General features: G+C 39.4%; 1 protein-coding gene across 1 annotated transcript in view; it reads left to right on the top strand.

Annotated features, from left to right (window-relative positions):
* Positions 1 to 25,476, top strand: part of PRKCI (protein kinase C iota) — an 84,446-nt gene that overhangs the window by 47,024 nt on the left and 11,946 nt on the right. The window contains exons 9-12 of the mRNA XM_066347038.1: positions 14,995 to 15,171; positions 15,601 to 15,698; positions 18,446 to 18,532; positions 21,888 to 22,023. Of these exons, the coding sequence (XP_066203135.1) occupies positions 14,995 to 15,171; positions 15,601 to 15,698; positions 18,446 to 18,532; positions 21,888 to 22,023 (498 nt within the window). The remainder of the gene's footprint in view (positions 1 to 14,994; positions 15,172 to 15,600; positions 15,699 to 18,445; positions 18,533 to 21,887; positions 22,024 to 25,476) is intronic.

Raw genomic sequence — 25,476 nt, 5'->3', positions numbered from 1 at the left:
TTAGTGATGTTGAACGTCTTTTCATATGTCTGTTAGCCATCTGTATGTCTTCTTTGGAGAGATATCTATTCAGGTTCTCTGCCCATTTTTGGGGTGTTAAGTTTTGTGAGTTCTTTATAAAATTTTGGATCTTAACCCCTTATCAGATGTATTGTTGGCAAATATATTTTCCCAATTGGTAGGTTGTTTTATTTATTTTATTTATTTTATTTTATTACTATTATTTTTTTGTATTTTTCTGAAGCTGGAAACGGGGAGAGACAGTCAGACAGACTCCCGCATGCGCCCGACCGGGATCCACCCGGCACGCCCACCAGGGGCGAAGCTCTGCCCACCAGGGGGCGATGCTCTGCCCCTCCGGGGCGTTGCTCTGCCGCGACCAGAGCCATTCTAGGGCCTGGGGCAGAGGCCAAGGAGCCATCCCCAGCGCCCGGGCCATCTTTGCTCCAATGGAGCCTTGGCTGCGGGAGGGGAAGAGAGAGACAGAGAGGAAGGAGGGGGGCTGGTGGAGAAGCAAATGGGCGCTTCTCCTATGTGCCCTGGCCGAGAATCGAACCCGGGTCCCCCGCACGCCAGGCCGACGCTCTACCGCTGAGCCAACTGGCCAGGGCCTGTTTTTTTTTATTTTGTTGATGGTTTTCTTTGCTGTGCAAAAATTTTTAATTTAACAGGTTCCATTTGTTTATTTTCTCTTTTGTTTCCCTTGCCTGAGGAGATATTATCATCAAATTCATAACTAAGAGTGATGTCAGAGTTTACTGCCTATGTATTCTTCTACGAGTCTTATCGTTTTGGGTCTTATATTTAAGACTTTAATCCCTTTTAAATTATTCTTATCGATGGTGTAAAGAGGTGGTCTAGTTTCATTGCTTGCATGTATTTGTTCAATTTTCCCAGCACAATTTGTTTAATAGACTGTCTTTACCTCATTGTATATTCTAGTCTCCTTTGTTATAGATTAATTGAGTATATAGGCCTTTATTTCTGGGCTCTCTATTCTGTTCCATTCATCTGTGTATCTGTTTTTATGCCAGTACCTTGTCATTTTGATTAATATAGCCTTATAGTACAGAATGATAGCAGGTAGTGTGATAACCTTCAATTTTGTTCTTTCTTAAGATTGCTTTGGCTATTCCAGGCTCTTTTGTGGTTCCATATAAATTTTTGGATTATTTGTTATAGTTCTGTGAAAAATTCTATTGGTATTTTGATAGAGATTGCAGTGAATCTATAGATTGTTTTGGGTAATATAGACTTTCAAATATGTTGGTTCTATCTATCCATGAGCACAGTATATGCTTCCATTAATTTGTATCTTTTTCAGTTTTGTTTTTTTTTGTTTTTTTTTTTGTATTTTTCTGAAGTTGGAAACGGGGAAGCAGTCGGACAGACTCCCGTATGCGCCCAACCGGGATCCACCCGGCACACCCACCAGGGGGCAATGCTCTGCCCATCTGGGGTGTCATTCTGCTGCAACCAGAGCCATTCCAGCGCCTGAGGCAGAGGCCACAGAGCCACCCCCAGTGCCCGGGTCAACCTTGCTCCAATGGAGCCCTGGCTGCAGGAGAGGAAGAGAGAGACAGAGAGGAAGGAGAGGGGGAGGGGTGGAGAAGCAGATGGGTGCCTCTCCTGTGTGCCCTGGCCGGAAATCGAACCTGGGACTGCTGCATGCCAGGCTGACGCTCTCCCACTGAGCCAACTGGCCAGGGCCTTCAGTTGTTTTTTTTAAAGATTTATTTTCATTAAATTTCATGAGGTGACATTGGTTAATAGGGTCATATAGGTTTCAGGTATACATCTCTGTAGTACATGATCTTCAGTTTCTTTTCTCAGTGTCTCATAATTTCCTGAATACAGATCCTTTTGTCTGATTAAATTTATTCTTAGGTACTTTTTTTTTTTAAGGCAATTGTAAATGGGATTCTTAATTTTTCTTTCTGATAGTTCATTTTAATGTAAGAAAATGCAACTGGTTTCTGTATACTAATTTTGTATCCTGTTACTTTACTGAATTCACTTATCAGTTCTAGTAGTTTTTTTGGTGGAATGTTTAGGATTCTTTTTTTTTTTTTAGGTAAGAGGAGGAGAGATAGTGAGGCAGACTACTTACTGATGCACCCAGCAGCCCCCAATGGGGACTGATTCTCAAATACTGAGCTATTTTTAGCACCCGAGGCTGACTCACTCACTAACTGAGCTATCCCAGTGCCTGGGGCCACATTCAAACCAATTGAGTCATTGGCTGCAGGAGGGGAAAAGGGAGAGAAAAGGGGAGAGGAAGGGAGAAGTAGTAGGTGGTCACTTTTGTTTGCCCTGACCAGGAATCAAACCCAGGACATCCACATGCTGAGCTGATGCTCTATCCACTGAGCCACTGGCCAGGGCCAGATTCTATATTTAGTATGCCATTTACAAATAATGATAGTTTTTTTTTTCTTTCCAATTTGAATGCCTTTTTTTTTCTTATCTAATTGTTGTGGCTAGGGCTTTCAATACTATGTTGAATATAATTTGTGAAAGTGGATATCCTTGTCTTATTCCTGATCTTAAGGAAAAAGCTTTTAGCTTTTCGCCATTAAGTATGATATTAGCTGTGGGTGTGCCATAAATGGTCTTTATTATATTGAGGTATGTTTCCTCTGTTCCCACTTTGCTGAGACTTTTTATCACAAATGGACGCTTGATTTTGTCAAATGCTTTTTGTGCATCTATTGATATGATTATATGATTTTTATCCTTAATTTGTTTTATGTGGTATGACATATTTTTTGATTTGCAGATATTGAACTAACTTGCATTCCAGGAATAAATCCCACTGGATCATAATGTGTGATCTTTTTAATGTATTGTTGAATTCAGTTTGCTAATATTTTGTTGAGGATTTTTGAATTTGTGTTTATCAGAGATATTCTCATAAATTGAGTTTGGAAGTCTTCCCTCCTCTTGAATTTTTTTGAATAGTAGTTTAAGAAGGACAGTTGTTAGTTGTTTGAATGTTTGGTAGAATTTACCTGTGAAGTCATCCAGTCCAGAATTTTTATTTGTTGGGTGTCCTTTGATTACTGATTTGATTTCCTTAGTAGTTATCAGTCTATTGAGATTTTCTGTTTCTTCTTGACTGTCTTGGAAGAAGGTATGCTTCTAGGAATTTACCCATTTCTGCCAGATTGTACAATTTATTGGCATATAATTGTTTGAAGTTGTTATAATACTTTGTATTTCTATTGTATCAGTTGTCAACTTCTCTTTTACTTCTGATTTTATTTGCATCCTCTCTCTTTGTTTCTTCTTCTTCTTTTTTTTTTTTTTTTACAGAGACAGAGAGAGGGATAGACAGTGACAGACAGACAGGAACGGAGAGATGAGAAGCATCAATCATCGGTTTTTTGTTGCGCATTGCGACACCTTAGTTGTTCATTGATTGCTTTCTCATATGTGCCTTGACTGCGGTCCTTCAGACTGAGTAACCCCTTGCTTGAACCAGCGACCTTGGGTCCAAGCTGGTTAGCTTTTGCTCAAACCAGATGAGCCTGCGCTCAAGCTGCTGACCTCGGGGTCTCAAACCTGGGTCCTCGGCATCCCGGTCTGACGCTCTATCCACTGCGCCACAGCCTGGTCAGGCGCTCTTTGTTTCTTTTCTTTTCTTTTTTTTTTTTTTTTTTTTTTGTATTTTTCTGAAGCTAGAAATGGGGAGAGACAGTCAGACAGACTTCCGCATGCGCCCGACCAGGATCCACCCGGCACGCCCACCAGGGGGCGACGCTCTGCCCACCAGGGGGTGATGCTCTGCCCCTCCGGGGCGTTGCTTTGCCGCGACCAGAGCCACTCTAGCGCCTGGGGCAGAGGCCAAGGAGCCATCCCCAGCGCCCGGGCCATCTTTGCTCCAATGGAGCCTTGGCTGCGGGAGGGGAAGAGAGAGACAGAGAGGAAGGAGAGGGGGGGAGGTGGAGAAGCAAATGGGCGCTTCTATGTGCCCTGGCCGGGAATCGAACCCGGGTCCCCCGCACGCCAGGCCGACGCTGAGCCAACCAGCCAGGGCCCTCTCTTTGTTTCTTAATGCATCTTTAAATATTTATCAATTTTGTTTATCTTTTTAAAGAATGAGCTCTTAGTTTTATTGATCTTTTTGTATTCTTTTTTAGACTCTTATTTCCACTCTCATCTTTATTATTTTTGTCCTTCTCCATTTAGGCTTTGTTGTTCTTTTTCTTGTTCCTTTAGTTATAAGATTAAATTGTTTATTTGAGATTTTTATTGTTTCTTTTTTATTATTATTATTTACAGGAACAGAGAGAGGGATAGATAAGGACAGACAGGAACGGAGAGAGATGAGAAGCATCAATCATCAGTTTCTCGTTGCGACACCTTAGTTGTTCATTGATTGCTTTCTCATATATGCCCTGACCATGGCCTTCAGCAGACCAAGTGACCCCTTGCTTGGGACAGTGACCTTGGGTCCAAGCTGGTGAGCTTTTTGTTCAAGCCAGATGAGCCTGTGCTCAAGCTGGCGTCCTCAGGGTCTCGAACCTGGGTCCTCTGCATCCCAGTCCGACGCTTCATCCACTGTGCCCCCACCTGGTCAGGCTTTCTTGTTTCTTGAGGTAGGCTTGCACTGCTATGAGTTTCCCTCTTATGACTGCTCTTACTGTGTCTCATAGATTTGGGGTGGTTGTGTTTTCATTTTCATTTTTCGTAAGGTATCTTGATTTCTTTGATCTTAATTGTTAACCCATTCATTGTTCCTTTGTGTCCTTGCGTGTTTTTCAGTTATCTTGTAATTGATTTCTAATTTCATACTGTTGTGGTTAGAGAATATGCTTAATATTATTTCAGTCTTCTTAAATTTATGGAGACTTGCTTTGTAGCTGAACATGTAATCTTTCCTGGAAAATGTTCTGTGTGTGCTTGAAAAGAATGTATATGCTGCTTTGGGGTGAAATGCTATAAAAATATCAAATTCATCTGGTCTAATACATCATTTAAGATTGCTGTTTTCTTCTTGATTTTCTGTTTGAATGGTGTGTGCATTAATGTCATTGGGGTGTTGAAGTCCCTAACAATAGCTGTGTTACTGTTGATCTGACCTTTTATGTCCATCAATATTTACTGTATGAATGTAGGTGTTCCTACATTGGGTGGATAAATGTTTGTAAGGATTATCCTCTTGCTGGGTTGATCCCTTATTATTATGTATTATCCTTTTTGCCTCTTGTTATAGCCTCTTTTTTTTTGTAATAGAGACAGAGAGAGAGGGACAGATAGGGACAGACAGACAGGAAGGGAGAGAGATGAGAAGCATCAGTTCTTCGTTGTGGCTCCTTAGTTGTTCGTTGTGCTTTCTCATAAGTGCCTTGACCAGAGAGCTACAGCAGAGCAAGTGACCCCTTGCTCAAGACAGCAACCATGGGGTCATGTCTATGATCCCACACTCAAGCCAGCGACCCTGCACTGAAGCTAGTGAGCTCGCGCTCAAGCAGGCGACCTCAGGGTTTCGAACCTGGGTCCTCTGTGCTCCAGTCCGACGCTCTATCCACTGTGCCACTGCCTGGTCAGGCTAGCCTCTGTTTTAAAGTCTATTTTGTCTGATACAAGTATTGCTACCCTAGATTTTTGTTTGTTTTCAGTTGCATGAAATGTCTTTTTCCATCCCTTTATATTCAGTCTGTGTGTGCCTTTTGATTTCTAATGGTTCTCTTGTAGACAGCATATATATAGATCTTGGTTTCTGATCCATTCAGCCATCCTATGTCCTTTGATTGTAACTTTTAATCCATACATTTAAAGTGATTGTTGATAGGTATGTAGCTATTGTCATTTTGTGATTCATAGCTATATATTTTATTTTCTTCTTTTTAAGGATGTCCCTTTAACATTTCTTGAAATACTAGTTTGGTGGTAATGAATTCCTTTAGCTTTTTCTTATCTGGAAAGTTCTTTATCTAATGGGGTGACATCAATAAATCAGGATACATATATTCAAAGATAACAAGTCCAGGTTATCTTGTCGTTCAATTATGTTGCATACCCACCACCCAAAGTCAGATTGTCCTCTGTCACCTTCTATCTTGTTTTCTTTGTGCCCCTCCCCACCCCCTATCCCTCTCCCATTCCCCCCTCCCCCCCGTAACCACCACACTCTTATAAATGTCTCTTAGTTTCACTATTATGTCCCACCTACGTATGGAATAATACAGTTCCTGTTTTTTTCTGATTTACTTATTTCGCTTCGTATCATGTTATCAAGATCCCACCATTTTGCTGTAAATGTTCCGATGTCATCATTTCTTATGGCTGAGTAGTATTCCATAGTGTATATGGCCACATCTTCTTTATCCAGTCATCTATTGATGGGCTTTTTGGTTGTTTCCATGTCCTGGCCACTGTGAACAATGCTGCAATAAACATGGGGCTGCATGTGTCTTTACGTATCAATGTTTCTGAGTTTTGGGGATATATACCCAGTAGAGGGATTGCTGGGTCATAAGGTAGTTCTATTTTCAGTTTTTTGAGGAACCACCATACTTTCTTCCATAATGGTTGTACTACTTTACATTCCCACCAACAGTGTATGGGTTCCTTTTTCTCCACAGCCTCTCCAACATTTGCTGTTACCTGACTTGCTAATAACAGCTAATCGAACAGGTGTGAGGTGGTATCTCATTGCCGTTTTGATTTGCATTTCTCTAATAGCTAAAGAAGATGAGCATCTTTTCATATATCTGTTGGCCATTTGTATTTCTTCCTGGGAGAAGTGTCTATTCATATCCTCTTCCCATTTTTTTATTGGTTGTTTGTTTGTTTGTTGTTGAGTTTTATGAGTTCTTTGTATATTTTGGATATTAGGCCCTTATCTGAGCTGTCGTTTGAAAAAATCATTTCCCATTTAGTTGGCTTTCTGTTTATTTTGTTATCAGTTTCTCTTGCTGAGCAAAAACTTCTTAGTCTGATGTAGTCCCATTCATTAATTTTTGCCTTCACTTCTCTTGCCATTGGAGTCAAATTCATAAAATGCTCTTTAAAACCCAGGTCCCTGAGTTGAGTACCTATGTCTTCTTCTATGTACTTAATTGTTTCAGGTCTTATGTTTAGATCTTTGATCCATTTTGAGTTAATTTTGTACAGGGGAGACTGTAGTCCAGTTTCATTCTTTTGCATGTGGCTTTCCAGTTTTCCCAGCACCATTTATTGAAGAGGCTTTCTTTTCTCCATTGTGTGTTCTTGGCCCCTTTTTCAAAAATTATTTGACAATATATATGTGGTTTTATTTCTGGGTTTTCTATTCTGTTCCATTGGTCTGAGTGTCTTTTTTCTGCCAATACCATGCTGTTTTGATTGTCGTGGCCCTATAATAGAGTTTGAAGTCAGGTATTGAAATGCCCCCAGCTTCATTCTTTTTCTTTAGGATTGCTTTGGCTATTCGGGGTTTTTATAGTTCCATATAAATCTGATGATTTTTTGCTCTATTTCTTTAAAAAATGTCATTGGAAGTTTGATGGGAATTGCATTAAATTTGTATATTGCTTTGGGTAATATAGCCATCTTGATTATATTTATTCTTCCTAGCCAAGAACAAGGTATATTCTTCCATCTCATTATATCTTTTTCGATTTCCCTTAACAATGGTTTATAGTTTTCATTATATAAGTCCTTTACATTCTTTGTTATGTTTATTCCTAAGTATTTTATTTTTTTTGTTGCAATCATGAAGGGGATTATTCTTTTGAGTTCCTTCTCAGTTGTTTCATTGTTGGCATATAGAAAGGCTATTGACTTCTGTATGTTAATTTTATATCCTGCGACCTTACTGTATTGGCTTATTGTTTCTAGTAGTCTTTTTGTGGATTCTTTGGGGTTTTCGATGTATAGGATCATATCATCTGCAAAAAGTGATACCTTTACTTCTTCTTTTCCGATATGGATGCCTTTTATTTCTTTGTCTTGTCTGATTGCTCTGGCTAGAACCTCTAATACCACATTAAATAAGAGTGGAGAGAGTGGACAACACTGTCTTGTTCCTGATTTAAGGGGAAAGCCTTCAGTTTAGTGCCATTTAATATGATGTTAGCTGATGGTTTATCATATATGGCCTGTATCATGTTGAAATAATTTCCTTCTATACCCATTCTGTTGAGAGTCTTAAACATAAAATTGTGTTGTATTTTATCAAAAGCCTTTTCTGCATCTATTGATAAGATCATGTGGTTTTTGTTCTTTGTTTTGGTGATATGGTGTATTACGTTAACCGTTTTATGTATGTTGAACCATCCTTGAGATTCTGGGATGAATCCCACTTGATCATGATGTATTATTTTTTTAATATGTTGTTGTATTCGATTTGCTAGTATTTTATTTAGTATTTTAGCATCTGTATTCATTAGAGATATTGGTCTGTAGTTTTCTTTTTTTGTGCCATCCTTGCCTGGTTTTGGTATGAGGGTTATGTTGGCTTCGTAAAATGTGTTTGGAAGTATTGCTTCTTCAATTTTTTGGAAGACTTTGAGTAGAATAGGAACCAAGTCTTCTTTGAATGTTTGATAAAATTCGCTGGTATAGCCGTCAGGGCCTGGACTTTTATTTTTGGGGAGGTTTTTAATGGTTTTTTCTATTTCTTCTCTACTGATAGGTCTGTTTAGGCTTTCTGCTTCTTCTTGACTCAGTCTAGGAAGGTTGTATTTTTCTAGGAATTTATCCATTTCTTCTAGGTTGTTGAATTTAGTAGCATAAAGTTTTTCATAGTATTCTACAATAATTCTTTGTATATCTACGGTGTCCGTGGTGATTTCTCCTCTTTCATTTTGGATTTTGTTTATATGAGTTCTTTCTCTTTTTTCCTTGGTAAGTCTTGCCAAGGGTTTGTCAATTTTGTTGATCTTTTCAAAGAACCAGCTCCTTGTTCTATTAATTTTTTCTATAGTTTTTCTGTTCTCTAATTCATTTATTTCTGCTCTGATTTTTATTATCTCCTTTCTTCGGCTGGTTTTGGGTTGTCTTTGTTCTTCTTTTTCTAATTCCTTAAGGTGTGAGAGTTAATGGTTCACTTGGGCTCTCTCTTGTTTGTTCATATATGCCTGAAGTGATATGAACTTCCCTCTTATCACTGCTTTTGCTGCATCCCATAGATTCTGATATGTCGTATTGTCATTTTCATTAGTCTGTATATATCTTTTGATCTCTGCAATTATTTCTTCTTTGACCCATTCATTTTTTAAAAGTATGTTGTTTAGTTTCCACATTTTTGTGGGATTTTTTTCCTCTTTTTTGCAGTTGAATTCTAGTTTCAAGGCTTTATGATCAGAAAATATGCTTGGTACAACTTCAATTTTTCTGAATTTGCTGATGTTGTTTTTGTGGCCCAACATATGGTCAATTCTTGAGAGTGATCCATGTACACTGGAGAAAAATGTATACTCAGTCACTTTGGGATGAAATGTCCTGTAGATGTCTATCATATCCAGGTGCTCTAGTGTTTTGTTTAAGGCCACTATGTCTTTGTTGATTCTCTGTTTGGATGACCGATCTAGAGCCGTCAGCGGTGTATTGAGGTCTCCAAGTATGATTGTATTTTTGTCAGTTTTTGTTTTAAGATCAATAAGTAGCTGTCTTATATATTTTGGTGATCCTTGGTTTGGTGCATATATATTAAGAATTGTTATGTCTTCTTGATTCAGTGTCCCCTTAGCCATTATGAAATGGCCATTTTTGTCTCTGAGTACTTTTCCTGTCTTGTAGTCAGCATTATCCGATATGAGTATTGCTACACCTGCTTTTTTTTTGGATGTTATTTGCTTGGAGTATTGTTTTCCAGCCTTTCACTTTGAATTTGTTTTTATCCTTGTTACTTAGATGAGTTTCCTGTAGGCAGCATACAGTTGGATTTTCTTTTTTAATCCATTCTGCTACTCTGTGCCTTTTTATTGGTGAGTTTAATCCGTTTACATTTAGTGTAATTATTGATACTTGTGAGTTCCCTATTGCCATTTTATATCTTGCTTTCTGTTAGTTTTGTGTCTTGTTTGATCCTTCTCTTTTGTTTTTCTATCTTTTGTTTTTATTTGGTTGTATTCCATACATCTTTCCACTGTTGCTATCTTTTTTATCTCATGTGCTTCTGTGGTGGTTTTTTCAATGGTGGTTACCTTTGAATAATGAAAAGGGTCCCTACCCTGTTCATTGTAGCGAACTATTTTGTGAGTACTTTTGCACTCCATCGTCCTTTGCTACTGTTAATCTCCATCTTCTCCCCTCTTTCTTTTTGTTGTTGTCACAGTTTAAATTTGGTTTTATTGTGTTCTTCTTGGAGCTTTTACTTGTGGCTCTGTTTTTTTTTGTTCTTTGTATCTGATTGGAGAACCCCCTTTAGTAATTCCTGGAGTGGGGGTTTTCTGATGATAAATTCCCTCATCTTTTCTGTATCTGTGAATGTTTTTATTTCTCCTTCATATCCTTTGATTTTTAAATGATAACATTGCTGGGTAGAGTAATCTTGATTATAGCTCCTTCCTTTTCATCACTTCAGATATTTCCAGCCAATCCTTCTGGCCTATAAAGTTTCTGTTGAGAAATCAACTGACAGTTTTATGGGAGCTTCCTTGTAGGTAACTAACTGTTTTTCTCTTGCTGTTTTGTCTTCAATCTTTGGCATTTTAATTATGATGTGTCTTGGTGTGGATCTCTTTGGGTTCATCTTGTTTGGGACTCTGCACTTCCTGGACTTGTATATCTATTTCCTTCACCAGGTTAAGGAAGTTTCCAGTCATTATTTTATCTAATACGTTTTCAATTCCTGCTCTCTGTCCTCACCCGCTGGTACCTCTATGGTGTGAATGTTAGTACGCCTGATGTTATCCCAGAGTTCCCTTACACTGTACTCATTTAAAAAAACATTTTTTTTTCTTTTTGCAGTTCTGATTGGGTGTTTTCTACTAACTTATCTTCCAAGTCATTGATGTTGATTCTTGTTTCATCTAATCTGCTGTTGATTCTTTCTAGTATATTTTTTATTTCAGTTACTGAATTCTTCATTTCTGACTTTCTTTAATGCCATGTCTTTTTTTAATGTTTACTATCTCCTTTTTTTAAATGTGTTTTTCTGAAGTGAGAAGCAGGGAGGCAGAGAGACAGACTCCCACATACGTTCAACCAGGATCCACCCGGCATGCCCACCGGGGGTGATATTCTGTCCATCTGGGCTGTTGCTCTGTTGCTACTGGAGCCATCTAGTGCCTGAGGTAGAGTCCATGGAGCCATCCTCAGTGCCTGGGCTATCTTTGCTCCAATAGAGCTTTGGCTGTAGGAGGGGAAGAGAGAGACAGAAAGGAGAGGGGGAAGGATGGAAAAGCAAATGGATACTTCTCTTGTGTGCCCTGGCCGGGAATCGAACCCAGGACTTCCACATGCTGGGCGGACACTCTACCACTGAGCCAACCAGCCAGGGCTGTTTACTATCTCTTTATTGAAGTTCTCACTGAGTTGATCTATTCTTCCCGTACGTTCGTTGAACATTCTTATAACCAATGTTTTGACCTCTGTATCTGGTAAATTGCTTGTGTCTGTTTGATTTAGTTCTTTTTCTAGAGTTTTCTTTTGTACTTTCATTTGGTGCATGTTTTTTGTCTCGATTTGGCTGCCTCCTTGTGTTTGTTTCTGTCTCTTAGGTAGATCTGCTAGATCTCGCAGACTTGGAAGGGTGGTCTTACGTAGTAGGTGTCCTGTGGGGCACAGTGACACAGTTTCTCTAGTCAGCTGAGCCAGGAACTCCCAGAGTGTCCCGTGTATGGATTGTGTGTGCATGCTTATTGTAGTTGAGCCTTGATTACTATTTGTTGGTCAGCGGGTGTGGCTGACCCTCAGGCTGACTGGCTGTGAAGACTGGCCACAACCATAGCGAGATTCTCCCCAGTGGAGTTCTGGTGCCTGCTGAGACCACCGTTTGTGTATGCCATTTGTGGAGCTAATCAGTGGTGTTTTGTTGTGGTCTTTGACTGGCCACCAGGTATGTTGGTTCTGGGGCCTCTCGGGAGGGGCTTTGGAGCAGGGAGGTCGCCTGCTGCCTTTGCCCAGCCAGGGGACACCTGGTAGGAGCTACAAAGTGATCTGATGTTGGCAGTTATGTGTACTGGGCCCTGGGGTTTGTGGACGCAGCCAAAGTTTAACCTGAGGTTGTGAGCACCCACACCGGTCCTGAGACTACTAAGCAAAGGCACAGGGCATACCAAGGGTAGTCACTACCTGTCTGGGGTCCCGCAGGCCTTAGAGAGTTTTTAAGAAAGCTCTCTGTGGGGGCCGAGGCTGCTTGTGAGGCACAGCCCCTGAAAGAGCCAAAGGCAGTGTGTAAGTTGGGTGGAGTGGGGTATCAGGGAGTCACCAGGGTAGAGCTAGCAGTGTTTACCAGGTGAATGCAGGTTCAGATTTGGCACCCGCCTGCCCCTGCAGGCTATGTGAGAGGAGGACTCAGTGGCAGCCCTTGCCTTGAAGCCACACAACTCAATCTCTCCCCGTATGTCTTCGGTGCCTTTCAAGCTGCTCTAGTACCTTTAACAAGCGAGTTTGCCTGAGCCCTTTAAAAGGAGGCCTTGGTGTCCAGCTGCCCTCCATCTCACAGTGCTGGGATGTGGTCCCTGCTGTCTCCACAGCCAGCCATTGTGGGAACTGCTCTTCCCCACACTGGGTTCCTGAGCGAGGGAGGCAGTGTGGGGCTGGGACCACTTGCTCCTAAGTGAGAGCTCTGCTGCCAGGGTGTCCCTCCTGATTCTCAGCCACCACTCGTGGGTGTGGGGCCAACCTGCTTGGGTCTCTGCTCCTCCTACAGGTTTTCATGTGGAGTCTTCTGTATATCCTTAGTGATAGGAGCTCTGTTCAACTAGTCTTCAGGTCGTTTTCCAAGTGGATTGCTTTATAATTCAGTTGTAATTTTGATGTGGTCATGTGAGGAGGCAAGATAGTGTTTACCTATTCCACCACCTTGACCAGAACCTATTTGTTCAACTTTCTTTTGCTATTCTCTTACTGGTTTTTCAAGGGATTGCATCCTATATCCTTATTTAAATTCAATAAAAATTACTAATTATACTTTTCTCATTTCCCATCATATGCAAGGACTTTGGAACGCTTTAAGTTTACTCACTCTCCCTTCCTGCCTTTGATACTATTTTTATTATATTTTGAAATTCTGTGTGTGTGTGTGTGTGTCAGGCTTTTTTGTGTTTTTGGCTTTTTTTTTTTTAAGATTTTATTTATTGATTTTAGAAAGGGAAGAGAGAGCGAGAGAAAGGCAGGGTGAGAGGAACGGGAAGTATCAATTCATAGTTGCTTCTTGTATGTACCTTGACCCGGGCAAGCCCAGGGTTTTGAACCGGTGACTTCAGCATTCCAGGGTGACCCTTTATCCACTGAGGCACTACAGGACAGGCAGCATCAATGTTTTTAAACAGTCTTTATTTATGTTTATCCACATTTTATTCTTTTATTCTACATTACTTCCTGTGTGTCTGCCCTCCCTTATGAGATCATCTTTCTTCTTGAAGAACTCTTGTTTCCTTTAGAGAGCGCTGACTAGGGATAAATTCCTTAGTTTCTGTTTGTCTGAAAGGTTTTTGTCTCTCTTCTATTTCGAAGGCTTTTTTTGTAGGATATAGAGTTGTATGTTAGCAGGGGTAGGTTTAGGCTCTTTGAAGGTGACATTCCTGTTTTATGATTTCTGTTGCTTTACTCAGTCTTATATTTTCTGTGAAGGCACTGTGCTTTTGTCCTGTTTGATTCTCCATTGTAGTTTCCAGTTAACCATATAAAGCCTATATATGTCTTACCTCCTAGTCAATCTCCACTTCCTTAACCTGCCCTAATCTCATATTTCTTCACTCCTCTTTACTTAACCTTTTTACCAAATCAGTTTATTATTTCTAAATTTTCATGTATGATCTGTCTTTTGAATTTTCTGTTTCTATAATGTATATTTTTCTTTTATGAGCTTGCTTGTTTTTTTATCTATCTTAAAATTTGCTATTGGTGGACGTCCTGGGTTTGATTCCTGGTTAAGACACACAGAAGAAGTGACCATCTGCTTCTCCCCTCATTCTCTCTTCCTTCCTCCACCTTCTCTTCCTCTTCCGCTCCCGTAACCAGTGGCTTGATTGGTTTGAGTGTGGCCCTGGGCACTGAGGATAGCTCCATTGGAGCACATCACCCTCAGGTGCTAAAAATAGCTCAATACTTGAGCATTGGCCCCAGATGGAGTTGCCAGGTGGATCCCAGTTGGGGTACATGCTGGAGTCTGCTTCACTATCTCCCCTCCTCTCACCTTAAAAAAAATTTTTTTTTTGGTTTTCTTGGTACTCTTCAGAAAAGTTATACTTAACTCTCATGGGTACATATATTGATTAGTATGCTGAGAGTTTTGAAGTTATCCAATAAAAATTATCTTCAGTCTTCTATAAATTACCAGAAGCCTAAGTGTCTAATTGTAAATGACTTCCTGTGCTTCTTTTCTGTTCATACTTCCCAGTGTTTCTGAATGTGTCCTTTCATTAGCTCAGATTTCATATATCAACTTTCAGCAGACTCCTTCATCTTGTCCTATTGTAAATTCTAACTAGAAAATGAAAAATTAAGCTCATTATATCAACAGCTCTGTCAGTCTTATCCTGTGCTCACACTTTATTTTTCTTTCAGTGGTACCTCCACTCACCATTGCCTCTATATCCCAAAGTTTTACCAGATCCTTTTTAAAACATCCTTTAACAGTTCTCAGATTTCAACTTCCTCTCCATTGCTATCACCACCCTTCTGACTTCAACTCATGAATTCGTCCCACTTCTTGAAGTTGTTAGATTGCATTGTTTGGAATGATGTAAGAAAGAATCGTTAAGAACTTAAATAAAACTTAAATAAAAAAAATATTTTTTAAACAACATCATAGGTATAAGTAGGTGTTAAAAGTATGGTTATTATGCAAAATACTTTCCAAGTATAACTCTTCGATATAAATGTTCTCCATAGGCAATGAACACCAGGGAGAGTGGCAAAGCTTCATCTAGTCTGGGTCTTCAGGATTTTGATTTGCTCCGGGTAATAGGAAGAGGAAGTTATGCCAAAGTACTATTGGTGCGATTAAAAAAAACAGATCGTATTTATGCAATGAAAGTTGTAAAAAAAGAGCTTGTTAATGATGATGAGGTAAGCACAATGTTTTATTACTTCTAAGCTGTTAATTTGGCTTAAGTGTACCATTTCAGAGAAAACCTCAATGTAATGTATTATTTCAGTCTACTTTTCTAAGTAATGCTTCAAATGGATTATATAAGATATATTGAAAGACATCTGATGATTATTAGATTTTTTAAAAATAAAATTATATTACGATCAAGGGAAAGTACTTGATTGAGCTTTGTAAAAGTTTTCTAGACCATTATATAATATTGAAATATTTACTGGTGGTATTTTTCTCTTTGTATATAAATTGTTGTTGCATGATTATTCATTCTTTTGATATTTAGCCTAGTTGGATAATAGTTGCATTTGTATAAATAAACTGCCAAAAACAAATATATCGTAGTTTTGTTGATATTTCAGTTTGATAAAAATTTGTTTCATATTTTACAATAGGATATTGATTGGGTACAGACAGAGAAGCATGTTTTTGAGCAGGCATCCAATCATCCTTTTCTTGTTGGGCTGCATTCTTGCTTTCAGACAGAAAGCAGGTAAGATTGGAAGATAATGAAGTGATTACTGGGCTTTACATGCTTTGGTATATTACACAATAAGGACCCTTCCTGAAGTGGATGGAAGTCATGGAGACAGACACAACAGTAGTATGCTTGTGATTTCCTGCCACTCATACTCTAATCCAGGGGTCCCCAAACTATGGCTCGTGGGCCGCATGCGTCCCCCCACCGCACTTCCCGAAAGAGGCACTTCTTTCTTTTTTTTTTTGTATTTTTCTGAAGCTGGAAACGGGGAGAGACAGTCAGACAGACTCCCGCATGCGCCCGACTGGGATCCACATGGCACGCCCACCAGGGGCGCCGTTCTGCCCACCAGGGGGCAATGCTCTGCCCCTCTGGGGCGTCGCTCTGTTGCGATCAGAGCCACTCTAGCACCTGGGGCAGAGGCCAAGAAGCCATCCCCAGCGCCCGGGCCATCTTTGCTCCAATGGAGCCTCGGCTGCGGGAGGGGAAGAGAAAGACAGAGAGGAAGGAGAGGGGGAGGGGTGGAGAAGCAGATGGGCGGGGAATCGAACCCGGGACTTCCGCACGCCAGGCCGACGCTCTACCACTGAGCCAACCCAGGCCACTTCTTTCATTGGTGGTTAGTGAGAGGAGCACATTGACCATCTCATTAGCCAAAAGCAGGCCCATAGTTCCCATTGAAATATTGGTCAGTCTGTTGATTTAAATTTACTTGTTCTTTATTTTAAATACTGTATTTGAGCCCTGGCCGGTTGGCTCAGTGGTGGAGTGTCGGCCTGGCGTGCAGGAGTTCCGGGTTTGATTCCCAGCCAGGGCACACAGGAGAAGCGCCCATCTGCTTCTCCACCCCTCCCCCTCTCCTTCCTCTCTGTCTCTCTCTTCCTCTCCGTCTCTCTCTTCCCCTCCTGGGCTCCATTGGAGGAAAGTTGGCCCAGGCGCTGAGAATGGCTCTGTGGCCTCTGCCTCAGGCACTAGAATGGCTCTGGTTGCAGCAGAGTGACACCCCAGATGGGCAGAGCGTTGCCCCCTGGTGGGCATGCCGGGTGGATCCTCGTCGGGCGCATGCAGGAGTCTGTCTGACTGCCTCCCCGTTTCCAACTTCAGAAAAATACAAAAATAAATAAATAAATACATACATACATACATACATACTATATTTGTTCCCGTTTTGTTTTTTTACTTTAAGATATGTGCAATGTGCATAGGGATTTGTTTATAGGTTTTTTTATAGTTCAGCCCTCCAGTAGTCTGAGGGACAGTGAACTGGCCCCCTGTGTAAAAAGTTTGGGGACCCCTGCTCTAATCTGTGATATCTATTGGGATTAGCATGAGGAATATGCCTGCTTAAAAAAAAATAGCCAGGTTGTAATATGGCAGTAGAAATTCAAACTTAAGTATCCCTAAGATTTTAGTTTTAGGACTTAGAGTTTCCAGAGTTTAACTAGTAGGGGAAATCCTTACTTCTTTACCTTAAGGCAGTGGTTCTCAAACTTTGTGAAGTCGGGGCACATTTAAAATCCTACAAATAATTGTAGGTGCACTATATACAAATTTCTGAGAAATACGTTATAATAATTAAGTTAAATATTAAAGAAAAAAATTAAATCCAAGCGTGCTTTTATGGTAATTAAATGAAATAAATACGACAAAATTAAATTTATTCTGACATTACAAAACATTTTTATGTTACATTTTTTGAATTATGCTTTTTAGAATTTATAAAAAAGAGGGATTAAAAATTTAAAAAATGACAAGAGAGTTATTTTATATATATAGATACATTCTTAGTAAGATTTAGTAAATTCGGCAGGTCCCAGCGTCAATGTGTTAAGTTTTTTCATTCTTGTGTTTATGAGAAACATGAGTCTGATGTGTCCTAGCGATTTCTTCAATGTTTGGGCATATATTTGAAAGGCAAACTCTCATTTCCTCATCAATACATTGAAGAATTCTTCTCTTTTTATTCTTAATTGTGTTGGGGGTAGAAAATCCTAATTCATATAAATAGGATGTTGGAAATTATAGTAAAATGTTCAAAGCTTTTTTAGATATTGCCACATAGCCTTCTTTTATAGAAATCCAAAAGGCTTTAATAGACAATTCCTTATATTTAATCATCAACCCAAAACCCCCACCATACATACCATCTTAACTTTACACCAAAGGATAGAAGAAACTTGCCTCCAGTCTTTCTGGGGAACATGGGGGGTAGTGTAAACAATCCAGCACCACAGTTTAACAGCCTTTTGCAACCTAAACAGGCAAGTGAGGTGGGGGTTGGGCAGACTGTTGGTTTACAGCCAATTCCCCACACCTCTGTCCCCCAAAAATCTAAATTCCAAAAACCCTGTTGGTTTTTTGGTCCCCAACAGGCACATATTTCTCTGGAATACCATAGGGCACACCTAGAAATCTTCTAAGGCGCACACTTTGAGAACCACTGCCTTAAGAAGTACTTGAAGTGTCTTATCTGTCAAATGGTGAAATCAGGGTGGGGGTGAGCGGCTCTAGATTGCAGGCAGTAATATAGACGTGGCAGGTTACAGAATTATCATGCTGCTTTACTTTCTTGTATCCTTCTGTGACTAAACAGTTTTTACTGCAAATACCCTTTTTACCCACCAAATTCCTGGGATTTTGTTAGGGTGAGTTATAGAATGCTGTCTATGTTGTGACTGGTCTCTACCACGTGTTTACAATGCAGAGTTACACTGCCTTATTTTGGGTGTTGGTTTCATGTGTTCTCTCCTGTGTTTCAGATTGTTCTTTGTCATAGAGTATGTAAATGGAGGAGATCTAATGTTTCACATGCAACGGCAAAGAAAACTTCCTGAAGAACACGCCAGGTGAGATTTTTGATTATTATTTGTTGTGTTGGATTGGGCGGGGGGGTGCTCTGGGACTTTTTATGTACCAGAGGTTGAAAACAGTAGATAAATCATTTATTTTGATACTAGTTAATTCTTTGTAAGTTGTGTAGAAGCTAAGCTAAAAGCTAGCTTACGATATAATATATAACATATATATATATCATTATATACTTACATATATAATAATATAATTATAAGCAATTGAAAAGTTAAACAGTATTAAAGGAGAACCCTTTAGTCAACTAAACCCAATTGTTTTTAAACATTTTGGCTATTCAGCATCAGCCTCTAAAATTGATGAATTTTTAAGTACTTACTAATCTTATCAGGTTCTCTTGACAGTTTTTCATTGACAGTAATAAAACAATTCTTCTTAAGCTATTATATATTTCCAGCTATTCTTCTTGTAAATATAATTTGTGTGTGTGTGTGGCAGAAACAGAGAGTCAGAGGGACAGACAGACAGGAAGGGAAGGAGATGAGACACATCAATTCTTCGTTGCGGTTCCTTAGTTGCTCATTGATTGCTTTCTCATATGTGCCTTGACCAGGGGCTACAGCAGACCAAGTGACCCCTTGCTCGAGCCAGCGACATTGGGCTCAAGCTGGTGAGCCTTGCTCAAACCAGATGAGCCTGTGTTCAAGCTGACAACCTCCGGTCTCGAACCTGGGTCCTCAGCATCCCAGTCCGATGCTCTATTCACTGCACCACAGCCTGTTCAGGCCATAATTATAATTTTGGGTTTTTTTTTTTTAAATTTTTTAATTATTTTTTTATTTATTCATTTTAGAGGAGAGGGAGAGACAGAGAGAGAGAGAGAGAGAGGAGAGACAGGGAGAGAGAAGGAGGGAGGAGCAGGAAGCATCAACTCCCATATGTGCCTTGACCAGGCAAGCCCAGGGTTTCAAACAGTGACCTCAGCATTTCCAGGGCGATGCTTTATCCACTGCACCACCACAGGTCAGGCCATAATTATAATTTTTGAATTGGTCTGTTGTTGGCTTTTTTCCTCTGATCCCATACATGTTGATGAATAAGAGCAAAGAGTATTAAATACTATTTGTTTAGTGTCCTTTTTTTGATACTGTTATGCAAGGTTGGAAATTATTTTTGTGTTGGAAGACTTAGGTGGGATACGATTATAGGCTTGAATAAGAAGTTTAGTGCCATGTTTTGTATTTTTACCCATAATTAGTAATTCTCATTCTTTGATGCTTCACAAGAGTAATAAAAAAATGAAGCATATGAGTTTGCACCTGTCTGTAACAAAGGTTGGAGGTTTTATTTTTTTAAATAACTTGGTTAGTGAAAATCTTGCTAGTTTATTGTTGGTTTTTTTTCTTGTCAAAAAGAGCTAATGTACAATTTTATAAGAAGGTATATATTATTTCAATCTAACCTCAGGGCCAAACTATTCTTTTTAAATTTACTGTGTGGGCCCTGGCCAGTTGGTTCAGCGCATAGAGTGTCCCAGGTTCGATCCCCAGTCAGGGCACATATGAGAAGCGACCATCTGCTTCTCTTCCGCTTGCTTTCCTCCTCCTCTTTCTTTTCCCCTCCTGCAGCCAGTGGCTCGGTTGATTCGAGCATCAGCCCCAGACAGGGGTTACCAAGTGGACCCTGGTCAGGGCGCATGCGGGAGTCTATCTCCTGCCTTCTCTCTTTAAATAAATAAATAAATTTACTGTGTGCTTATTGTTTATTTAGGCTTTACCAAGTGGTTACCCTTCACAGCAAAGCCACAGATGGTATTTTATTTCGTGAACATAGCCAGTATTTGTTCCTTGTTTGTTCAGTGGGACGGACGTAGGGAATGTAATCTAGTTTTACTATATTAAAGTTCAAATTTTGGTTTTTTGCCATCTTTGCTTTTCTAGGGACCAAAGTACAGAATAAGGGTTCAAGTTTCCTATTCATAGAATTAAGTAGCTAGAAGACATTTATTCCATTCCTCCAAACAAGATTGTCATAACATTCACCAAAGCAGCCATAAACCAGGTTGGGTTTTTTCATTTCATTGTTCATGTGAAAAGTTCTGGTTATCACCAATAAGTTGGTGGCAGTTTTAAAACTTCTTTCTTTAATGTTAAATGTTATGGTTGTAGCCTGACCAGGCGGTGGTGCAGTAGATAGAGCATTGGACTGGAATGCAGAGGACCCCGGTTCAATGAGCACGGGCTCATCCAACTTAAGCATGAGCTCACTAGCTTGAGCTAGGGGTTGCTGGCTTGAGCGTGGGATCATAGACATGACCCCATGGTCACTGGCTTGAGTCCAAAAGTCATTGGCTTGAGCCTAGGGTCCCTGGCTTGAGCAAGGGTCACTCACTCTGCTGTAACCCCCCCCAGTCAAGGCACATATGAGAAAGCAACACTGAACAACTAAGGAGCTGCAACAAAGAATTGATGCTTCTCATCTCTCTCCCTTCCTGTCTGTCCCTATCTGTCCCTCTCTCTGACTTTGTCTCTGTCAAAAAAAACCCCAAACAAACAAATAAATAAATAAAGTTATGGTTGTAGAATAATTTCTTTTAATTACTTTTCTAGGAATTTTGGTGTAGATTTTATGGTTGAAGTAGTCAACTACAGCAGTGGTCCCCAACCCCCCAGGCCGCGGACTGGTACCGGTCCATGGGCCATTTGGTACCAGTCTGCAGAGAAAGAATAAATAACTTACATTATTTCCGTTTTATTTATATTTAAGTCTGAATGATGTTTTATTTTTAAAAAATGACCAGATTCCCTCTGTTACATCCATCTAAGACTCTTGACGCTTGTCTCGGTCACGTGATACATTTATCCGTCCCACCCTAAAGGCCGGTCCGTGAAAATATTTTCTGAGATTAAACCGGTCCGTGGCCCAAAAAAGGTTGGAGACCACTGAATTAGTTTTCTTTCTATTCTAGACCAATCAGTAGGTCTTAGCATTCTGTGAGGTCATTGGTCCCTTATGATACAGACTGTGAAAGCTCTATAGAAGATGTGTATGTACACAGGTAGCTGCAACTTGACCCCAGCTCTAGGAGTGGACTGCCTGAAGTCCCTTCAGATTGAGAACCCCTGTTTGAGTCTTTCAAATTAGTAACTTCATGAAAAGTGTGAGTGTAATTGATACTGGATCTTGTATAATTGTGTTTTGGGCTCAGATATTTAAAGAGGTACTTCAGTTTTGTGTTTGGTATTGTTTCTTAAAACACTGGGAGAAAAATTCTTTTGACATGATTTTAATGCTTTAATTTGCAGATGGGAGTAGGTTTTAAATACCTTCCTCTAGAAACTTACTACAATTTAAAAACTTGAATCAAATCAGTTATTTTTCATTTTATTTTAGATTTTACTCTGCAGAAATCAGTCTAGCATTAAATTATCTTCATGAACGAGGGATAATTTATAGAGATTTGAAATTGGACAATGTATTGCTGGATTCAGAAGGACACATTAAACTCACTGACTACGGCATGTGTAAGGTGAGGGAAAATTCTAGTTATTCGAAAGGTCTCAGCTGCTCACAAAGTTGTTTTGGTAAAATAACTTCATCTTTAGAGATGGAAAAATGATTGCTCCTTTGTTTAGGATACTTTTTGGAATTGTAGCACAGGCAAATATACAGGGTTGGGCAAAGTAGGTTTACAGTTGTTCATATGGAAAATTATATAATGCAGTAACTATAATAATAAATAATAATTTTTCTGTTTACAATTGTAAATCTACTTTTGCCTCACCCTGGACTAATGTTTTAACCATTTACAAAATTCTGTATTTTCTGTGTTGTGTGCTATAATGAGTTAATTTCTATTTATGCTTTGTAACTTTTTTAAAGTTGTGATACTATTAAAAATTTGCAAATAAAAATTATCTACAGTCCCTCAACACAACTACTTGCATATCTCCTTCCAGTTTTTGCCATTAATTGTAACTCTTAGTAATGCATCTAAGATTTCCCTAGGAAATCTAACTTTTTTATATTTATCATTTCATAAGGTACAATAGAACAAAATAGGAGTTTTTGTTATTCTCAGGACATATCCTTTATTTGTTGGTGTTTTATTCTTTTTGTAACAGTGTTTTAAGGGTCTAGTCTTTTTTCACATAATGTCTAGGGTGCTACTCTTCTTGTCACGGGAGCTGGGACACAGTTACTTTCACTCAGCAACAGGCATGTAAATGTGTGAATTGGGTTGCCCTAGTCACCTGAGCGAAGTGCTTCCAGAGCCTGAAGATGATTTAAATGTTCACGTTAGCTAAGATAGTCCAATAGGACTGCAGATTTAACCTTATCTATTCAGCACCATTGGAAAAGAAAATCTTCACTTAAAGGGTTTTTGCTTTTTTATGTATAAAAGTCAAACATTTACCCTTTCTTATATTAAATTTTTATTGACTTTAATTTTTATTATGCAAATTTTTTATCATAAACAAGAGATTTGGTAGGTAAACCCCTGTGTACCATTACTCAGATTTATAATACCTTTTGATCTGTGTCATTTTTCATTTTTTTCCCAGTGTTTTTTTTTCTCATTTTATTTTATTTTCATTCATCCATTCTTTATTCCTTTTTTCTCATTTTAAAAGAAAAATGACAATAATAAAGGAGTCATAATTTATCAAGGGAAAATAAAGCAGAGCAAAATATATGAAGAATGTTAACCTTGTCACAAAGTGAACAGATTAAAACAGTTGTGAGCGGGGTTTTTTTGGCATCCCAGATACGGGTTGTAAAATTATAATAGTCTACGAGAAAGTTCAATGAAATGGGTATGCTCACATATCACTGGTGTGTGTATATATTGTTAAACCTTTTGTAAAGCTGTTTGGTGGGGATGTACCAGTAATCTGAGAAGTGGTTGTATTCTTTGGTCCAGTAATACTGCCTCTGGAATATTCTGAGTAAATATTATTGTCTGTGAGGATAGCTTTATAACCAAAATTTTCTGTTAAGTTTTTTTTATAAATATTATAATTTAAATGGCCACTGGTAAGAAGAATGATTAAGGAAATTATAGAATGACAAAACATAGCATATGAAGTCATATAAAAAGATGTTTACAAAATTCGTAAATGTTAAATGCTTATAACATTAAGTATTCATAGAATTTCCTAATTCTAGATGTATTATTATGTATTACTATGTATACTATTATATAAATTACATATCTGTTTTACATATTTTTAAGTTATTATAGTGGGCATGCATTACATAGTGACATTCACAAAAATGAATTAAGGCTTTCTTTCTGTTTCCATCTTTGTTTTTTTCTCTTTTCTTATTTAAAGAAATTTTGGGGTCCTGTTTTGCCTGGAAGATTTTATTAGAGAAAAATTACTTAATCTTTTGTTATTCTTAATGAAAAATCATATTGGTTTCTTACACATTCTCAATCTTTACAGAGATTCTCAACCAAGTTAAGCAGGATCTTTGAAAAATCTTAGAGGTCTTATTCAGTAGGTCTTTAAATTGGTTCTCTTGCCTACCTCCTTTTTTGTGTTTCCTCCTTTTTCAGGAGCTATGTAGGTTTTTGTTTTGTGGGTTTGTTTTTTTTAGCAAGAGAGACATAGAGAGGGACACACAGACAGGAAAGAGGAGAGATGGGAAGTATCAACCCATAGTTGTGTCACCTTAGTTGTTCACTGATTGCTTTTTCATATGTGGCTTTACTGAGGGGCTCCAGCAGAGCCAGTGACCCCTTGCTCAAGCCAGTAACCTTGGGCCCAAGCCAGTCACCTTTGGGCTCAAGCCAGCGACCAAGGGGTTCATGTCTATGATCCCACACTCAAGCTGGCGACCTCGGGGTTTTTTTTTTTTTTTTTTTTTTTTTTTTTTTTTTTTTTTTCATTTTTCTGAAGCTGGAAACAGGGAGAGACAGTCAGACAGACTCCCGCATGCGCCCGACCGGGATCCACCCGGCACGCCCACCATGGGGCGGTGCTCTGCCCACCAGGGGGCGATGCTCTGCCCATCCTGGGCGTCGCCATATTGCGACCAGAGCCACTCTAGCGCCTGGGGCAGAGGCCGAGGAGCCATCCCCAGCGCCCGGGCCATCTTTGCTCCAATGGAGCCTTGGCTGCGGGAGGGGAAGAGAGAGACAGAGAGGAAAGCGCGGCGGAGGGGTGGAGAAGCAAATGGGCGCTTCTCCTGTGTGCCCTGGCCGGGAATCGAACCCGGGTCCTCCGCACGCTAGGCCGATGCTCTACCGCTGAGCCAACCGGCCAGGGCGACCTCGGGGTTTTGAACGTGGGTTCTCAGCATCCCAAGTCGACACTTTATCCACTGCACCACCGCCTGGTCGGGCAAGCTACTTAGTTTTATGACTAGGAAAAGATAGATACCAGGATTGGAACTTCTGTTCCAACACTTTGCTAATAGTACTTTGCCTCTTCTTTCATTAACACATTTACACTCTTTTAATGTTAAAGCTTATGTGAAATAAATCCCCAGGAAATATGAATGTTCTTGTCTTATGACTTAGAATTAGTATTTAAACTTACCTAAGTCTGACCTGTGGTGGCGCAGTGGATAAAGCATCAACCTGGAATGCTGAAGTCGCTGGTTCAAAGCCCTGGCTTCCCTGGTCCAGGCACATATGGGAGTTGATGTTTCCTGCTCCTCCCTCACCTCTCTTTCTCCTTCTCTCTAAAATGAATAAATGAAATCTTTTAAACTTACTTAAAATATGGCCCTTGGCAAATATTGTATGAATTTCTTTTCCTTGTAACAATTTATTGGGAAATCTAAAACCCTAAAATATTTTTATGTAGTTTCTCTAGAAATATTTCCTTTAGGTTTAATTAATTTAATTCATTTCTTCACTTTCTCACTAGATATTTTTATATAAAGAGTGCTTAGGATAGTGATGACTAGAAGCATATTAAAACTGGAATTAATATCTTCAGTCTTATTTTGAAATAATTTATGAACATTG

This window comes from Saccopteryx leptura, chromosome 8, assembly GCF_036850995.1.
Source record: "Saccopteryx leptura isolate mSacLep1 chromosome 8, mSacLep1_pri_phased_curated, whole genome shotgun sequence".
NCBI classification, from domain to species: Eukaryota; Metazoa; Chordata; class Mammalia; order Chiroptera; family Emballonuridae; genus Saccopteryx; species Saccopteryx leptura.
Note: the sequence above shows the minus strand (reverse complement) of the source record. Positions and strands in the feature narration are given on the sequence as shown.